Here is a 14,458-nt window from a genome sequence, read left to right on the forward strand (position 1 = left end):
CTTTTTAAAAAAAAAAACGCATAAAATTTGCAAAATCTCATCGGTTCTTTATTTGAAACGTTAGATTGGTTCATGACATTTACTTTTTGAAGATAATTTCATTTAAATGTTGACCGCGGCTGCGTCTTAGGTGGTCCATTCGGAAAGTCCAATTTTGGGCAACTTTTTCGAGCATTTCGGCCGGAATAGTCCGAATTTCTTCGGAAATGTTGTCTTCCAAAGCTGGAATAGTTGCTGGCTTATTTCTGTAGACTTTAGACTTGACGTAGCCCCACAAAAAATAGTCTAAAGGCGTTAAATCGCATGATCTTGGTGGCCAACTTACGGGTCCATTTCTTGAGATGAATTGTTGTCCGAAGTTTTCCCTCAAAATGGCCATAGAATCGCGAGCTGTGTGGCATGTAGCGCCATCTTGTTGAAACCACATGTCAACCAAGTTCAGTTCTTCCATTTTTGGCAACAAAAAGTTTGTTAGCATCGAACGATAGCGATCGCCATTCACCGTAACGTTGCGTCCAACAGCATCTTTGAAAAAATACGGTCCAATGATTCCACCAGCGTACAAACCACACCAAACAGTGCATTTTTCGGGATGCATGGGCAGTTCTTGAACGGCTTCTGGTTGCTCTTCACCCCAAATGCGGCAATTTTGCTTATTTACGTAGCCATTCAACCAGAAATGAGCCTCATCGCTGAACAAAACACGCGCGCGAAACACATTTCGAACCGAACACTGATTTTGGTAATAAAATTCAATGATTTGCAAGCGTTGCTCGTTAGTAAGTCTATTCATGATGAAATGTCAAAGCATACTGAGCATCTTTCTCTTTGACACCATGTCTGAAATCCCACGTGATCTGTCAAATACTAATGCATGAAAATCCTAACCTCAAAAAAATCACCCGTTACATATGTACATATATACAAATGCTACATGATCAAGGAATATTAAAAGTCAAAGCTGCTTATCAGTACATTTAAGTACACATAACTGTACACATTTAATTACATAAATATATATATATGTATAAGCTGACAGAAAGTAAATAAATATATAGACAATGGCATGAAATTAAATGTGAATCAAGTTTTTTTAGCGCACACCGTTGTGTTCTTTATTATATGACAACAGCTTGTCAGTAGAAAACTTGTCATCGGCGCAGCGCTGACAAACGTGATCGCGCGGCATTGCCTTTGTGAACGAACGTTAATCGCGTAGAAGCGCGCTTACATACCTAATTACATACTTGAAATTGGAAAAAATCTATAATTTTGCAATCAAAAATATTTACATAAGCGCATATACTTGTGTGTACGTATATATGTGTGTCTGTATGTATAAGTGCACGTCGTGTGTGAATGCTGATTTAAAAACAAAGCGCTACTGGACCGCTGGGGGGAGAAATAATATTGCAAAAAATATGCATATTACAAAAAAAGTGAATAGAAAGCAAAGCCATAGAGTGTAATGCTAATGATCGTTGAAACAAAAGCGCTTAAGCTTTGCACTTTGTATGCCACAATCGCCAGTCATAGTCAGATGATCAGCATCGATCGCGCGTTTGAGAGTTAATTGCTTTTGTAGAGAGTGTGGCATTTGATTTTAACTTAAAAAATTGTTAATCAGTGCAAATATTGATAATCGGCTTAAAAAATATTGATAATCGGAAGAGCACGCGGACATTAACGCGATCAGCCGAATTTTCAAAGTTCATAAACAAATAAAATTTAATGCTAAAATTAATTAATAATAAAAATACTATAATATTATTACAAACAATCCTTTGCAACGCTTTAAACGAAGCTTCTAGCAGCGGTTTACTGCTTAGTGATCTGCTGTGCAGCTAGTGATCGTGGCTGTCATTGGCCCCCAGCGTCGGGCAACACGCTTCAATAAAATAATGCGCCAAAGCAACCAACCGTGCTCAGGCTCGGGGTAGATCATTATAGCACATTTGTGGCGTAATTTTCAACTAAAAACTACAATAACAAATCTAACAACAAGTATTGTCGTGACAACTGCATTTTACTTAGCAACTTGTTCTATGTACTGTGCTCCACGCTTGTTTAATGGAAGTGTTGAGATAAGTGTGAAGTGTGCTTAGAACTCTCGCGCCCTCACTGTGACACACTCAACCCAGAACACATTTAAAGGCGCACAGGTTCAACATACAGACGCCAACGTCTATTTATCAGTCGCCACTGTCACGGCACTTCATCCATCTGACAGCTTACTTTTATAACCACCAGCATCCACGCTTCTAGCGATAAACAGCACGAGTTGCTTCGAACGCCACCCTCGTCGTCGCTTGTGCCAGCTTCCAATTTCGTCAGCGTCTGTCCAATCGGTTGATTTGCTGTTTAAATCTTTTTGTTTGCTTGGCGATCGTAAGTGCAATTGAATTATATTTTTTGCTTTAAAACTATTTTTAATTGCCTTACACGAGTAATAATCGTAGATTTCTAATAATTATATAGTTTAGACTTATGCTCGTAAGAGCGTTAGGTTTATTATAGATATGATAATAATTACGTGAACTTCGGACTTCGGCTGCACCGAAGAATAGAGTTCACAAGATGAAAAAGTTTTTATACAAGAAATTGATTTTTTTCTGTCGGTTTGTATGGCAGCTATATGTTATAGTGGTCCGATCTGAACAATTTGTTCGGGAGTTGTAGCGCTGCTTTGGACAATTTGCTTTGCCAAATTTCGTGAATATAACTCGTCAAAAAAAAAAAGTTTTCTATACAAGCACCTGATTGCGATCGTTCAATTTATATGGCAGCTATACGCTATAGTGGTCCGATCTCAATAATTTTTTCGGAGATTACCCAATCGCTTTAGGCAATACCCGGCTCCAAATTTGGTGAAGATATCTCGTCAATTGAGACAGCTTTCCATACAAGCACTTGATTCCGATCGTTCAATTTGTATGGCAGCTATATGCTATAGTGGTCCGATATCGGCGTTTCCATCAACTGAGCAACTTCTTAGAGAAATAAGAAAGTGTGCGAAATTCCAGAACGATATGACAAAAACTAAAGGACTAGTTCACTATATACTTGTATAGAGGGACATAACTATGCGAGGATCTTCGGACTGCTAACCTCAAGATCATCAACATCGAGTTCAGTTGATCATTTCGTAGACTTTTCTAAAACTCCCTACCCTACCAGTAGCTGTAGACAAATGCCCCTAAGCTATTCCAGGTCATTCAGCCACCCCAAAGCTTGTTTGATGCAATGGACCCTAGAGGAACACCGCAGGTCCTGGAACATAAGCAACACAGCGCACACCACAAAGTAATTTTGGGACAGTGTTAGGATTCCAACGTCCGAAAATGGGATAAATGAAGCCGGTTGAATGCAGAGAATGCGCAGGGGACGATGCGTCACTAGAACATTATCTATGCGAATGCCTAGTCTTCAGTCGTATGAGACGGTACATATTCCACGGCTGCCAAAATGCCAACTTAAGGCACATTGTGCAGCTGGGATGGAAAATAATCAATTTTTTTTTACCAAATCCACTGAGTTGCTGGATAAGGCTTAGTCTGGTTACTACCACCTAAAGATGGTCTAAGTGCGGTCGCCTGCGGTCACGCGCCTCCCTTTTCAACCAACAAACCACCTTGACGAAGCAAGATTCGAAACATGAGATACCTCTCGTATTATATAACCTGCCTATTCGTCAAATCTTACTCTCCCGAAAAGATTAAGTACCTTGTATCCATAACGTTACGTAGCAAAAAAAAAATTTAATATTACTCACCACATTTTATGGATAACTCAATAATAAAACAAACAAAAATACCTTGTTACGAAAGCTCCACTTGAGCATTGCATAAGTGCCGCGCCGCGCCATTAGCTTTATTATTGACTTAATTAGTGGCATGTGCCAGTTAGACGTCTGTTTGTTGGTCCGCGCTTTGCTACTCTACTCGCTCGGCCGGCAGCTGTATTTCATCTCCCGCGCATGCGTGCCCGGCCTCTGTAAGTTCTTACGTTTCAAAATTGCGCGCGTGCACTTGTCTCACCACACTAATGCATATTTATATGGCTTGAATGGATTGAGTGGCTTGAAAGAGGTGGTCACGTTAAATGATTAGCAAAGGTGTTGCTTTGTTTGTTTTGTTATTTATTAAGTTTATGCAAATTTCCCAACTTTATGAGGGTTTACCTAATTTCTTACTATTTACAAGTCTGCGAATATGTGTTTGTATGTGTTAAATGAGAGATGAATATGTGAATGAAGCGCTTAATGAGTTCGTTGAAGGCATATTTCAAGCTTTCCTAGTCTGGCACATAATTTTCGATTTTGAAAAAGATCTGATCTGATGTGTGACGATAGGTATTAACCTTAAGGCTGTCAGTATTATTTTAAAAACTCTAAATTCTTAGAGCAAACTGTAACAGACTCTGCGCCCCACTGATTCCATCCACAATTAAAATTGATATACATATGTACATACATATTTCGAATTTTCAAACAGTAACCGCACAAATCCTTCCAGTTTACCATATATACTTGCTAGTCGAAGCTTCTTACAGTATTATTAAGTCTTTTCACTCATTTCCTTAAAGCCTCAATGCTTTAACCAGCAAGCTGGATAGATAGAGTTCCGGGAATTTCGCCTTCGAGATCTCCATCAGCCAGCCTACCTATGATAATGCGGTTCCGGGCCACGTCAGCAAATGATTTTGCTAGCGTCACGACTTTTGTCCTCGCTCTTTTGGTTGACGTCTTAGCCCCTTCAGCTGACGTCTGCCACTTGGTTGCCACTGCTGGCGGGTTAAGTCTAAAATTAGACAAGACTGCTGTCGCGCAATGGATTCTTGAAGCTCCTTCAGCGCCACATTTCCCAGTTTGTACCCATTTCCATAGGGTTCTGGGAATTTTGCCTTCGAGATCTCCATCAGCCAGCCTACCAATGATAATGCGGTTCCGGGCCACGTCAGCAAATGATTTTGCTAGCGTCACGACTTTTGTCCTCGCTCTTTTGGTTGACGTCTTAGCCCCTTCAGCTGACGTCTGCCACTTGGTTGCCACTGCTGGCGGGTTAAGTCTAAAATTAGACAAGACTGCTGTCGCGCAATGGATTCTTGGAGCTCCTTCATGAGCTTCTCATTGATTGGCGGTTGCAGCTGCATACTTCTCCCCAGGTAAGCAGCACGTTGCCCCTCCGAATTTTTTGCATTCGCTCGGTAATCGCTCTTAAAACTAGGTCGTTCTCTGGCAGACACACCGATTTTTTTTTACAGGAGATTTCGATTCCTTAAGCTCTTGTAATTTGTTTTATTTTGGCTCATATTTTGGACCCACGAGTCTAGGGGAAAGTAGCCCTAGCTACGCAAGTAAGGCTACCTTATTGCGGAGGGCGCCAGGTATCCGTAAGCTTTTTCCGAGACTGGAATATTTAAGGGCCTCCAACCAGGTTTATCTTCTGCACGGGTCTCAAGATACCTTGTTCCAGCTCGTTGTGTATCTCCTATCATAGAAACACTCCCCATCTGGAAGAGCAACGAACAGCCAGATGGGAAGTCACACCTTAGCTGGATGCCTTACAACTACAACAAAAGCAAACAGTTATCAGCCCGTCCCAGCTTACGACATGATACTGTAGTATCTATTACCAGTCCGCGGTTTGCCAACCATCTTGAAAATTAGATTCTGTACATTTTGTGTTCAAGGAGACCTCTGGCGATTGGTCTGCACAACGTTTTATATTAATCCATGAAATCTTTTTTTTAGAGAGACCTATGAAAAGGAATAAGTTAAGCCAATGATGAATGATTCTTAATCTGAAGACGGTTGATAATAAAGAAAGTATCCGTATTTATAAAGTTTTGTCAAATGGTTCGCCGATATTGTATTATAAATTTACTATTTACATATAAAGGTGTATTTTATAAGTTTTAAGCTATCTCCGAACGTAAAGGTTTTATGAGGCACAGCGTACTCTCTTTGGCGTACTCTCTGACAAATTCTGTTGATTCCTGAGCTTCATTCGATCCAAACCGATGGTCCAAAACTCTACCTCCGCTACAACAGGGGTTTACTTGATTTGTTGTAAATATAAAAAGACTCGCAACAGCCAGCTATTAGTGGCCCACATAAGTTTGTTGTCATAAGTGTGCAAACAAAACGTAAAACCTATAAATGTATTGAAATCGCCGTCCGTCGCTATTAACAACTGCCCACACTCGCGCAACGTTGTCGTCCAGTACACGTGAGTAACAAAACTTTCAAGCTTATTGACATTTATAGACATTATAAGCTAAATGAGACTCGAGTGGAGCGCCAACAACGCCCCTCCCGTTGCACTTAGCGAAGCTTAAATGTCGTCTAACGAAACTGTGCCAGAGCCCAAACGCGTTCACACTCGTCGGCGCGCGGCATTATAAACGCGCTGCAACCTGTAACTGGAACCGAAACGATTAGCCTGTGAATGGTTAGCTGCAGACAGCTTTAACTAAAACGAAGCGTCCGTCCGTCCGCCAGCCAATGTAGCTATAGCGGTAGCGACAATCAAAGTGCTCACCAGCTGACACAAAACTTTTGTTTTCAAAACATTTCTTAACTCAGTCGGTATTCGGACACTCAGCACAACGGACGCGGTACGACAAAGCGGACGTTTTTACTCACATATATGGTATATAGTAACAGCAGAGTCGGTGGGTAACACTCGTGCCGCACTCGTCGCATACAAATCGCGCGACTCTACGCCAATAAATAGTCGCCATAATCGATCGTAGCGGTGAAACGGTCAGCAAGTGTTTGGCTTTTTTGCTTTCGTTTGGCTTTGGGCAGTCAATTGTATTGGTTACGTGCGCGCTACGCTGCACCTCAACAGCCGCATATACTCGTAAACGCTCCGCACTCCACCCTGCGCTGCTTCAACGCCATTACGTGGTGGACGTTCGTTGATTTCTTTTTTGCATTGTCGTCATCGGCGCGCTCAGTTCAGCTGCTGCTCCTCAGCACATTCGCGCCTTTTATGTGCTTCGCGTGCAGTTTAGTGGCACACTTGTCGTCGGTCGCGCTGTTGGTCGGTTGCGTCGCCTCGCTAAACATTCGCTCGCTCTTACGTTCGCTGGTTCAGTCCAAGTCGAGCGACACTCAACTAAATTGGTGCGTTGGCTGTTACTTGTAACGTTTTTTTTTTTAATAATTTTAATTCAGTTTCAAATCGCTGGCATATTTGCTCTTGTTGGTAGCTGTTGGTGTGTATTTTAACTAACTTCGGCTCTTAAAGTGCTCGTCCAAAGTGCGTGGTCCATAAAGTGTCCAAGCAAAGTGGTTCAAGAATGATATTATCGTGTAAAAAGTGCTTTAAAAGTGGTTTGGCTGTTAAAAAAATAAAAACAAAAAATGAAAAAATCCAAAAATAATTACGAAAACAACAAAAACAAGTTGCAGTGTTGTTCTGTTAACCTGCGCTTTCTGCAAAGTCATTTATCGGCAAATTAACTCGGCTGATTGTGGAGTTGTTTTTTCGCTCCTCAGCTGATTCTTACTAATTTACAAATATTAAAAGCGAAATTCATTAAATTTACAGGTTTATGGCGAGCCGTGCATATGTTTTATTTTTTAAGTGGTGCTTTAATAACGTCTGTGCTTTTTTGTTTTTTAATTTTTTTTTACCTTTTTCGCATTTCTTTTTGTTTTTCTTTTGCGCGTTTTGCGTTGAGCATGCAACTTTTTTGTGTTGCCGCTTTTCGTTGTTGTTTGTTTACATCAGTGTGGCTGCAGTGTTGCAACAAAATTTAAACAAAAACAAACTTATCAGCTGCATTTGTTTTTTAATGTTTTTTGCGGCGCTTAAATTTCATTTTTTTTCCGAAAACCTTGTGACACATTTAGTTTAACTTATGTTGCAATATTTACACAAAAATTATGGCGAGCCATAACGTACATTTTTGTAAACTACAAATGAAGCTAAATTTAGTCCCTTTTAAAATAACAAATAATACTCTGAACAGCTAAGCTTGCCACGAAGTTTTTAATTAAAAGAAAGAAACGTTGGAGATATGCGTTCTAGTCGCTTATTTTTTTAGATATTGATGTGAAAGTTTGCATAAGCCTTTTTCTCTCCAAGAAGCTGAACATTTGTCGAAACCGCCGATAAGAGACCACTATGCGATATAGCTACCATACAAGCTGATCGTTCAAAATCACACCCTTGTATGGAAAACTTTTTTATTTGACGAGATATCTTCACGGGATTCGGCATGGGTTATTTTTCAAGATAATGCAACAATCTCCGAAGAAATTGTTCAGATCGAATAAATATAACATATAGCTGCCATACAATATGATCGGTCAAAACCAAGCCCTTGTACGGAAAACTTTTTTATTTGACGAGATATCTTCACGGAATTTGACATGGATTATTTTTCAAGACTTTGCTACAATCTCCGAGGAAATTGTTCTTATAAGACCACTATACCATATGGCTGTCATACAAACTGATCGGTCAAAATCAAGTCCTTGTATGGAATTTTTTTTTTCATTTGTCGAGATATTTTCATTAAACTTGGCGTGGATTATTTTCAAAGATAATGCTATAATATCCCAACAAATCGTACAGATCGAAGCACTATAGCATATAGCTGGCATACAAACTGACCGATCCAAAACTAATTCTTCTATGGTAAACTATTTTATTTGTTAAGTTATCTTCATGAAATTCGGCACGGCTTATTTTCAAAGTTAATGCTATAATCTCAGAATAAATTGTACAGATCGGTTGACTATAGCACATAGCTGCCATACAAACTGACCGATCATAATCAACATAAAGTTCTTTTTATACCCTTTTGTGATATAAAAAACGCACTTGTGAAGTGTATTATAGCTTCGGTGCAGCCAAAATTAACGGGTTTTCTTGTTAGTTTTCTGGCTCTGCAATCGGTTTTCAAATTCAATTTTTTTTTCATAAAATATTTAAAAATTAAAAAAAAATAGCAAATTTTTGAAGATAAAAAATTAATTTTTTCTTTATTATTTTTTAACAATTTTGAAGATAAAAAAATTATTTTTCCTATTTTTACTAAAAAATAATAATAATTTAACTACAATTTGATTTTTCTCCAAAAATGGTTATTAAATCAGAGCAATTTTTTTTTTGATTTTTCGATATTTTTTTTTAATTTTATATATCTAAAAAATAATGTGAATATAATAATTTTCATTTTGTAAGCAAAAAATATTTGCTTTAAATTTTTTTGTTTAATTTTTGTAATATATTAAGTAAAAAAAAATTCCTAAAGAGTTTCTAAATATTTTCCTTCGAATACATACGAGTATATTAAATATACATACATATATGAAACGAAAAAATAGTTTTTAAAATCATAATACAAATTTTGCTTCTTCCAATATCATTTTTTTCTTACCAAATACAGCGTAGCGCCTAAGTGTGGGCAACACTTTTTAAGTAATTAAAATCAAAGAGTTATTAAAATTAAATGTTTTTTTTCGTATATATATGTATATTTGGCATCTTTTTTTATATAAATATTATTTTTTTTTTCAAATTTAAAATTTTTTTATATTAATTTTAAATAATTTTTTTTTTTAATTTTTAAATATTATTATTCAATTTTTTTTTTTTAATTTTAAAATTTTTTCTTCAAATTTTAAATATTCTTTCTTTAAATATGCAAAAAAAAACTAAATGAAATTTATTGTTTTCAAAAAAACGCAGTTAGTTGTAGTATAATTTAATTTTAATATTTTCCAACATTATTTTTTGAATAAAAAATTTATTACAAAATCTGCTTGTAGAAATCTTTTAATAAAAAAATTGAAATAATTTTTTCAAAAATTGATTTAAATTCTTTTGATGTTTTTCAATATTATTTTTTTAAATAAAACATTCATTTGAAAATAAATCCGTATAAATTTTTTCATTAAAAAACATTTAAAATAAGTTTTTCAAAATTGGACTTAAATTTTTTAAAGTTTTTCAATATTATTTTACTTAATAAAACATTTTTTAATTCTAAAAGATTTTAAACAAAGCGTTTAAATAAAACACTTTCTCCATTCACAACCTTCAAAGTGGGAGTATGGCTGTGCCCACAGCCACAGTTGACACATTCTAATAACTACTAAGCAACTTTCGTTTAACTAAACAAAATACGCCAAAGTGTCATTAACAAATAATGCAATAGTTAAACAACGTTTGCTCGTTCAATTTGTAGCAAAATCGCCGTTGCTTTGGCGCTCTGAGACTTCGATCACATAAATGTTTGTTGTCAAAGTCTTTAGTTTTGTCTGTGCAGCCAGACAAATGTCATTCTGCTCAGTGTGCATGCGCACTTACTGAATATTTACCTGTTGTTTCGTTTCCACAACGTTCCGTTGTACCGAAAATAATCGGCAAGTCCACGCTGTTGTCGCTAATTTGGTTTAAAGTGCTGTAGCTAATTTTTATTGTTATTGTTGCTGACAAAAAGCAGCGTGAGCGCATTTTTTGTTGTTGGCACTTAAATACCATTTTTTTCGAACAAAGTTGCAATTGCTAACGTCAGTGCTGGAATCGCGTATTTTTCGTGTTAACCTACTCCAGTTTGGTTGGGCTTGACGCTTGACTGACTTTGCATGTTTCGGCGTTATTATTTCGAATTTGTTTTTTTCTCATTTATAATTTATTTGTTTTTTTTATAATTTTTTTTTTTTCATTTTTTCTCCACCGTTTTGGCACTATACAACCAATAATTGGCCACTTTGGCGCAGCCGGCAATCACTTTGTTTCATCGTATATTTATAGCTTTAAACGTTAGTTTTTTCCCATTACTTTAATTTTCTCTATTTACTTCGACCATTCGCTAATTTCGCTCATTTTCTGCTTACTCCAATCTCGCCAACTCCAATCTAGTTTTATCGATTTTAATTACCACACGCCAATATTTTGTTTTTATGTGAAATGTCTTTCTACTCAACACCTCATTGACAAGCTTTGACCTGCCTTGTCTTTCCCTAGCTTAAATACTTAATTATTCATGAAGGCTCGCTCGCCATACGAATGTCTCGATTACATAATGCGTTAGTTTTAATCACAGTTAAATGACGGTTGTTTTATTTGGCCTTTGTCAACAAAGTGTGGTTAATTAACTATATGTGTAATAATAACAATAACAACAACAGCAACGCTGTATGGCATTCACCTGCCGCAGCTGAATGTCATATATTTTGCTTATAGCCTTCCTCAAATTAATCGTTTGCCGTTTAGATTTTATTTAGATAAGCCTAACTGTTGTTTTCATGTTATTATACCCATAACTCTAATAAAATTTCTAATATGTTTCAAAACCTGTGCCTATGGATTCAAATGTTTCCACTAGATCCTCAATTGTTAATCTGACAGGACGATTATGACAACCATAAATTTGACGTAGCGCTCTTTAAGTTGAGGCCACTGCCTCCGAATTTCGATGGTAAATTTTAATAATTTCGACTCCTTGTTGGATCATGTATCTTTCCATGATGAAATGGCAAATCTTACTGAAGAGAAATGCCAAAAGAGCGGGAAAAAATATGGCGCCCTTATCGATCTACATTTGTAGCGCCCCTATTGAAAATCCAGTCCATTAATCCAGCCAATCCTATCCCTTCTAATACTAGAACAGCGTAAATCCTTCATAGCAGAGTTTTCAATGAGTCATCTACATATAGCATAAGTACTTTCTACGCATAAAGCGTCCAATAAAAGCGTTTACCAGTGCTCTGTATAACTTTTTCTAGCCACAAAGGTCTGACTAAGGTTATCTGCGAAAAAATATGGGCATACTCCAACAATAAAGTTTGGGTTGAATCTAAAAATTTGCATATAAAGTTAGCGATCTACCGATTTGCTTGAAACAAGTATCTATAAATACACAACTTCTAGAATTTTCAGTTTAAATATTCCATATACTATTAGATCGCTGCTAAAATTATTCAGCTTCCCGTGTTTTCCGTTAGATGACCGATGACCTTGACAGTATTGCTCAGCATGTTAATGAGATTAGCATGCTAGCAAAAACTATTCGTTTTTTTTCAATTTATTTTAGTTTTTTAATCTTCAAAACAACAAGTCACAAATTGTATGTGAAATGAACTGATCTATTAGATTTATTTATTTATTTAGAGTGTGTTTTCTAAATATCAATTACGTCTGCTACTTGTGAATGCAGTCGGGTTACTCAATGGGATTTGCTATGATCGCATGTCACACCTACAAAAGTGTCGGTGCAAATATTTTAATTTTTGATTACTCTTTTTTTATTAGTTTTTTTTCGCTTTGGTGAACTTGTTTTTGGAGGTCAACGGAGTTCATTTTTGTGGTTTTGTGTACCTTTTTCATGAATTCTGCACTGTGTATCTTATAAATTTCCGAGCAGAGCACTGGTGTAGGCGATAAATTTATTAGAGGAGGGGAAAATATATTGTGCTCTAAATTTTAGTTGACAAGGTAGATTTGTGAGATAAAAACCTTGCAAGTTTTTTGAAAAGTATAATTCATATGACTTTTCTCAGTATATCATTCGGAAAAACTCTGCTAAAAAATACTGTAATCCCCTTTCGTATAGCACGCCACTGTAAGTCTGTGCAAATTTTGTTAACTAATCAATCTTACGGTACCTGACGCCGTGTGCAATTTGGTGTGAAGTGTGTGGTTTTTTTGGAGATCCGAGCGCGGTGTTTACCTTAGCTGATTCAATCTTTGTTTACTATTGTGTTATATCCGGAAGAGATGTGTGACGTGCAAATTATGTATGACTAAATATTATACTTTTATAGAAGTTGCGAAATTTTTCCCTTGTTTCTTTTCTCCAGGCAACTCTTATTTAAACTTTTTGGTAGCCAATTTCTCATTTTTATTCTCCTTTTTTATTTTCGCATCGTAAAAAATTAATGTTTGTATAAAACTTACATCTGGTGAAAAAAACGATAAAATTTCACCTGGTAAGCATTAGAATCAATTTAGAAAGGCAAATTTATTTAATAAATTCTAAGAATGTGCTACTATAGTGATTTTTATCGATTAATGGAACGAGCACGAAACTGCGAATAGCGATATTTATCGATTAATGGACAATGAAGTCTAAACGTATAAAAATCCTACTATTCACTCTAATATTGATTTGATGATCAATAAATCGACCAAGAGGTCTATCGGAAAAATTGTAATATCGATATTAATCAATAAAACGAATAAGAAGGCTCTTGAAGAAACTGCGATAGCGATTCTAATCAAACAAAATACCTACTGTTTATTTCAATATTGACTGTATGATTAATTAATCGATCAAGAGGTCTATCGGATAAACTGTAATATCGATATTAGTCAATTAATCGAATAAGAAGTATATTAAGGAACTGCGATAGCGATTCTAAACGAACAAAAAGACTACTCCTCACTCCGATATTGATTTTATGGTCGGACAAGTGTTATGAAATAAATTGATATCGATATTAATCAATTAATCGAATAAGGAGGATATTGAATAAACTAAAAAGTCTAGTATTTACTCCGATATTGACTTTATGGACAATTAATCGATCGAGAGATACTGTGGTACAAACTGACATCGAACAAGATGTCTTTGAAATCAACTGAGATATCGATATGTATCGATTAATCAAACGAGAAGTCTATTGGGTAAAAGTCTATATGGATATGTATCGATTAAATTAACTAGTAGTGTAATTAGTAATTACGCTTCCGATAATAATCGATTAATAAACTATAAATCTGCTCAATAAACTGCGATACTGAATTTAATCGATTTATCCCACGAGAAGTCTCTATAATAAGTCAATATCGATATCTATCGATTAAACGAACTAGTAGTAAATTTAGTACTTACGTTATCGATGTTAATCGATTAATAAACTATAAATCTACTCATTAAACTGTTATTAATCGAACGCGAAGTCTATTCAGTAAAAGTCTTCTATATGTATCGATTAATCGACCTAGTTGTAATTACATTATCGATATTAATCGATTAATAAACTATAAATCTACTCATTAAACTATACTGATTTCAAACTATTTATCGCACGAGAAGTCTCTTAAATAAAATGTGTTATCGATTTATCGACAATTGAACTCTGCTTTTCGATTTATCGACAATAAAACTCACCGCCTAATTATGTTATCCAACTGCATAGAAGAACTTAACCTGTCGCAAGTCGAAAAAAGCCCCATTTCCTTGGTCAGTGAAACTATATTTTAGCAATTAATTAGAGCATAAAAAGCTCAGCCGGTTGCACAAATATGACATGGTGGTTTAAGAGCCAACGAACTAGCGGCGAAGTCAATGCCAAAACAATTTCAAACCACGACTAAGCGAACATGAACTTTATGATTTTTGAATTGTTTAGGTATGCATGTTTATATGGAAATATGTATGCATAGATGTACCTATGTATAATTGTACATGCATATGTATAGACGTATGT

General features: G+C 36.0%; 1 protein-coding gene across 7 annotated transcripts in view; it reads left to right on the forward strand.

Moving 5' to 3' along the window:
- Positions 1-14,458, forward strand: part of LOC105228428 (NAD kinase) — a 51,590-nt gene that overhangs the window by 8,379 nt on the left and 28,753 nt on the right. Inside the window, exon 1 of one of the 7 annotated variants that reach the window (XM_019991086.3) lies at positions 1,372-2,388. The exons of 3 other annotated variants lie outside the window; for them this stretch is intronic. Coding sequence is in view for 1 of the 4 variants with exons in the window: in XM_029551165.2 (XP_029407025.2) it covers positions 6,999-7,132 (134 nt within the window). In the remaining 3 variants the exon portion in view is untranslated. Of the gene's footprint in view, positions 1-1,371; positions 2,389-6,559; positions 7,225-14,458 lie in introns of those variants that run through there. 3 more of the 7 variants (XM_019991085.3, XM_029551165.2, XM_011208253.4) reach the window with 3 other exon arrangements.

This window comes from Bactrocera dorsalis, chromosome 3 (assembly GCF_023373825.1).
Source record: "Bactrocera dorsalis isolate Fly_Bdor chromosome 3, ASM2337382v1, whole genome shotgun sequence".
NCBI lineage: Eukaryota > Metazoa > Arthropoda > Insecta > Diptera > Tephritidae > Bactrocera > Bactrocera dorsalis.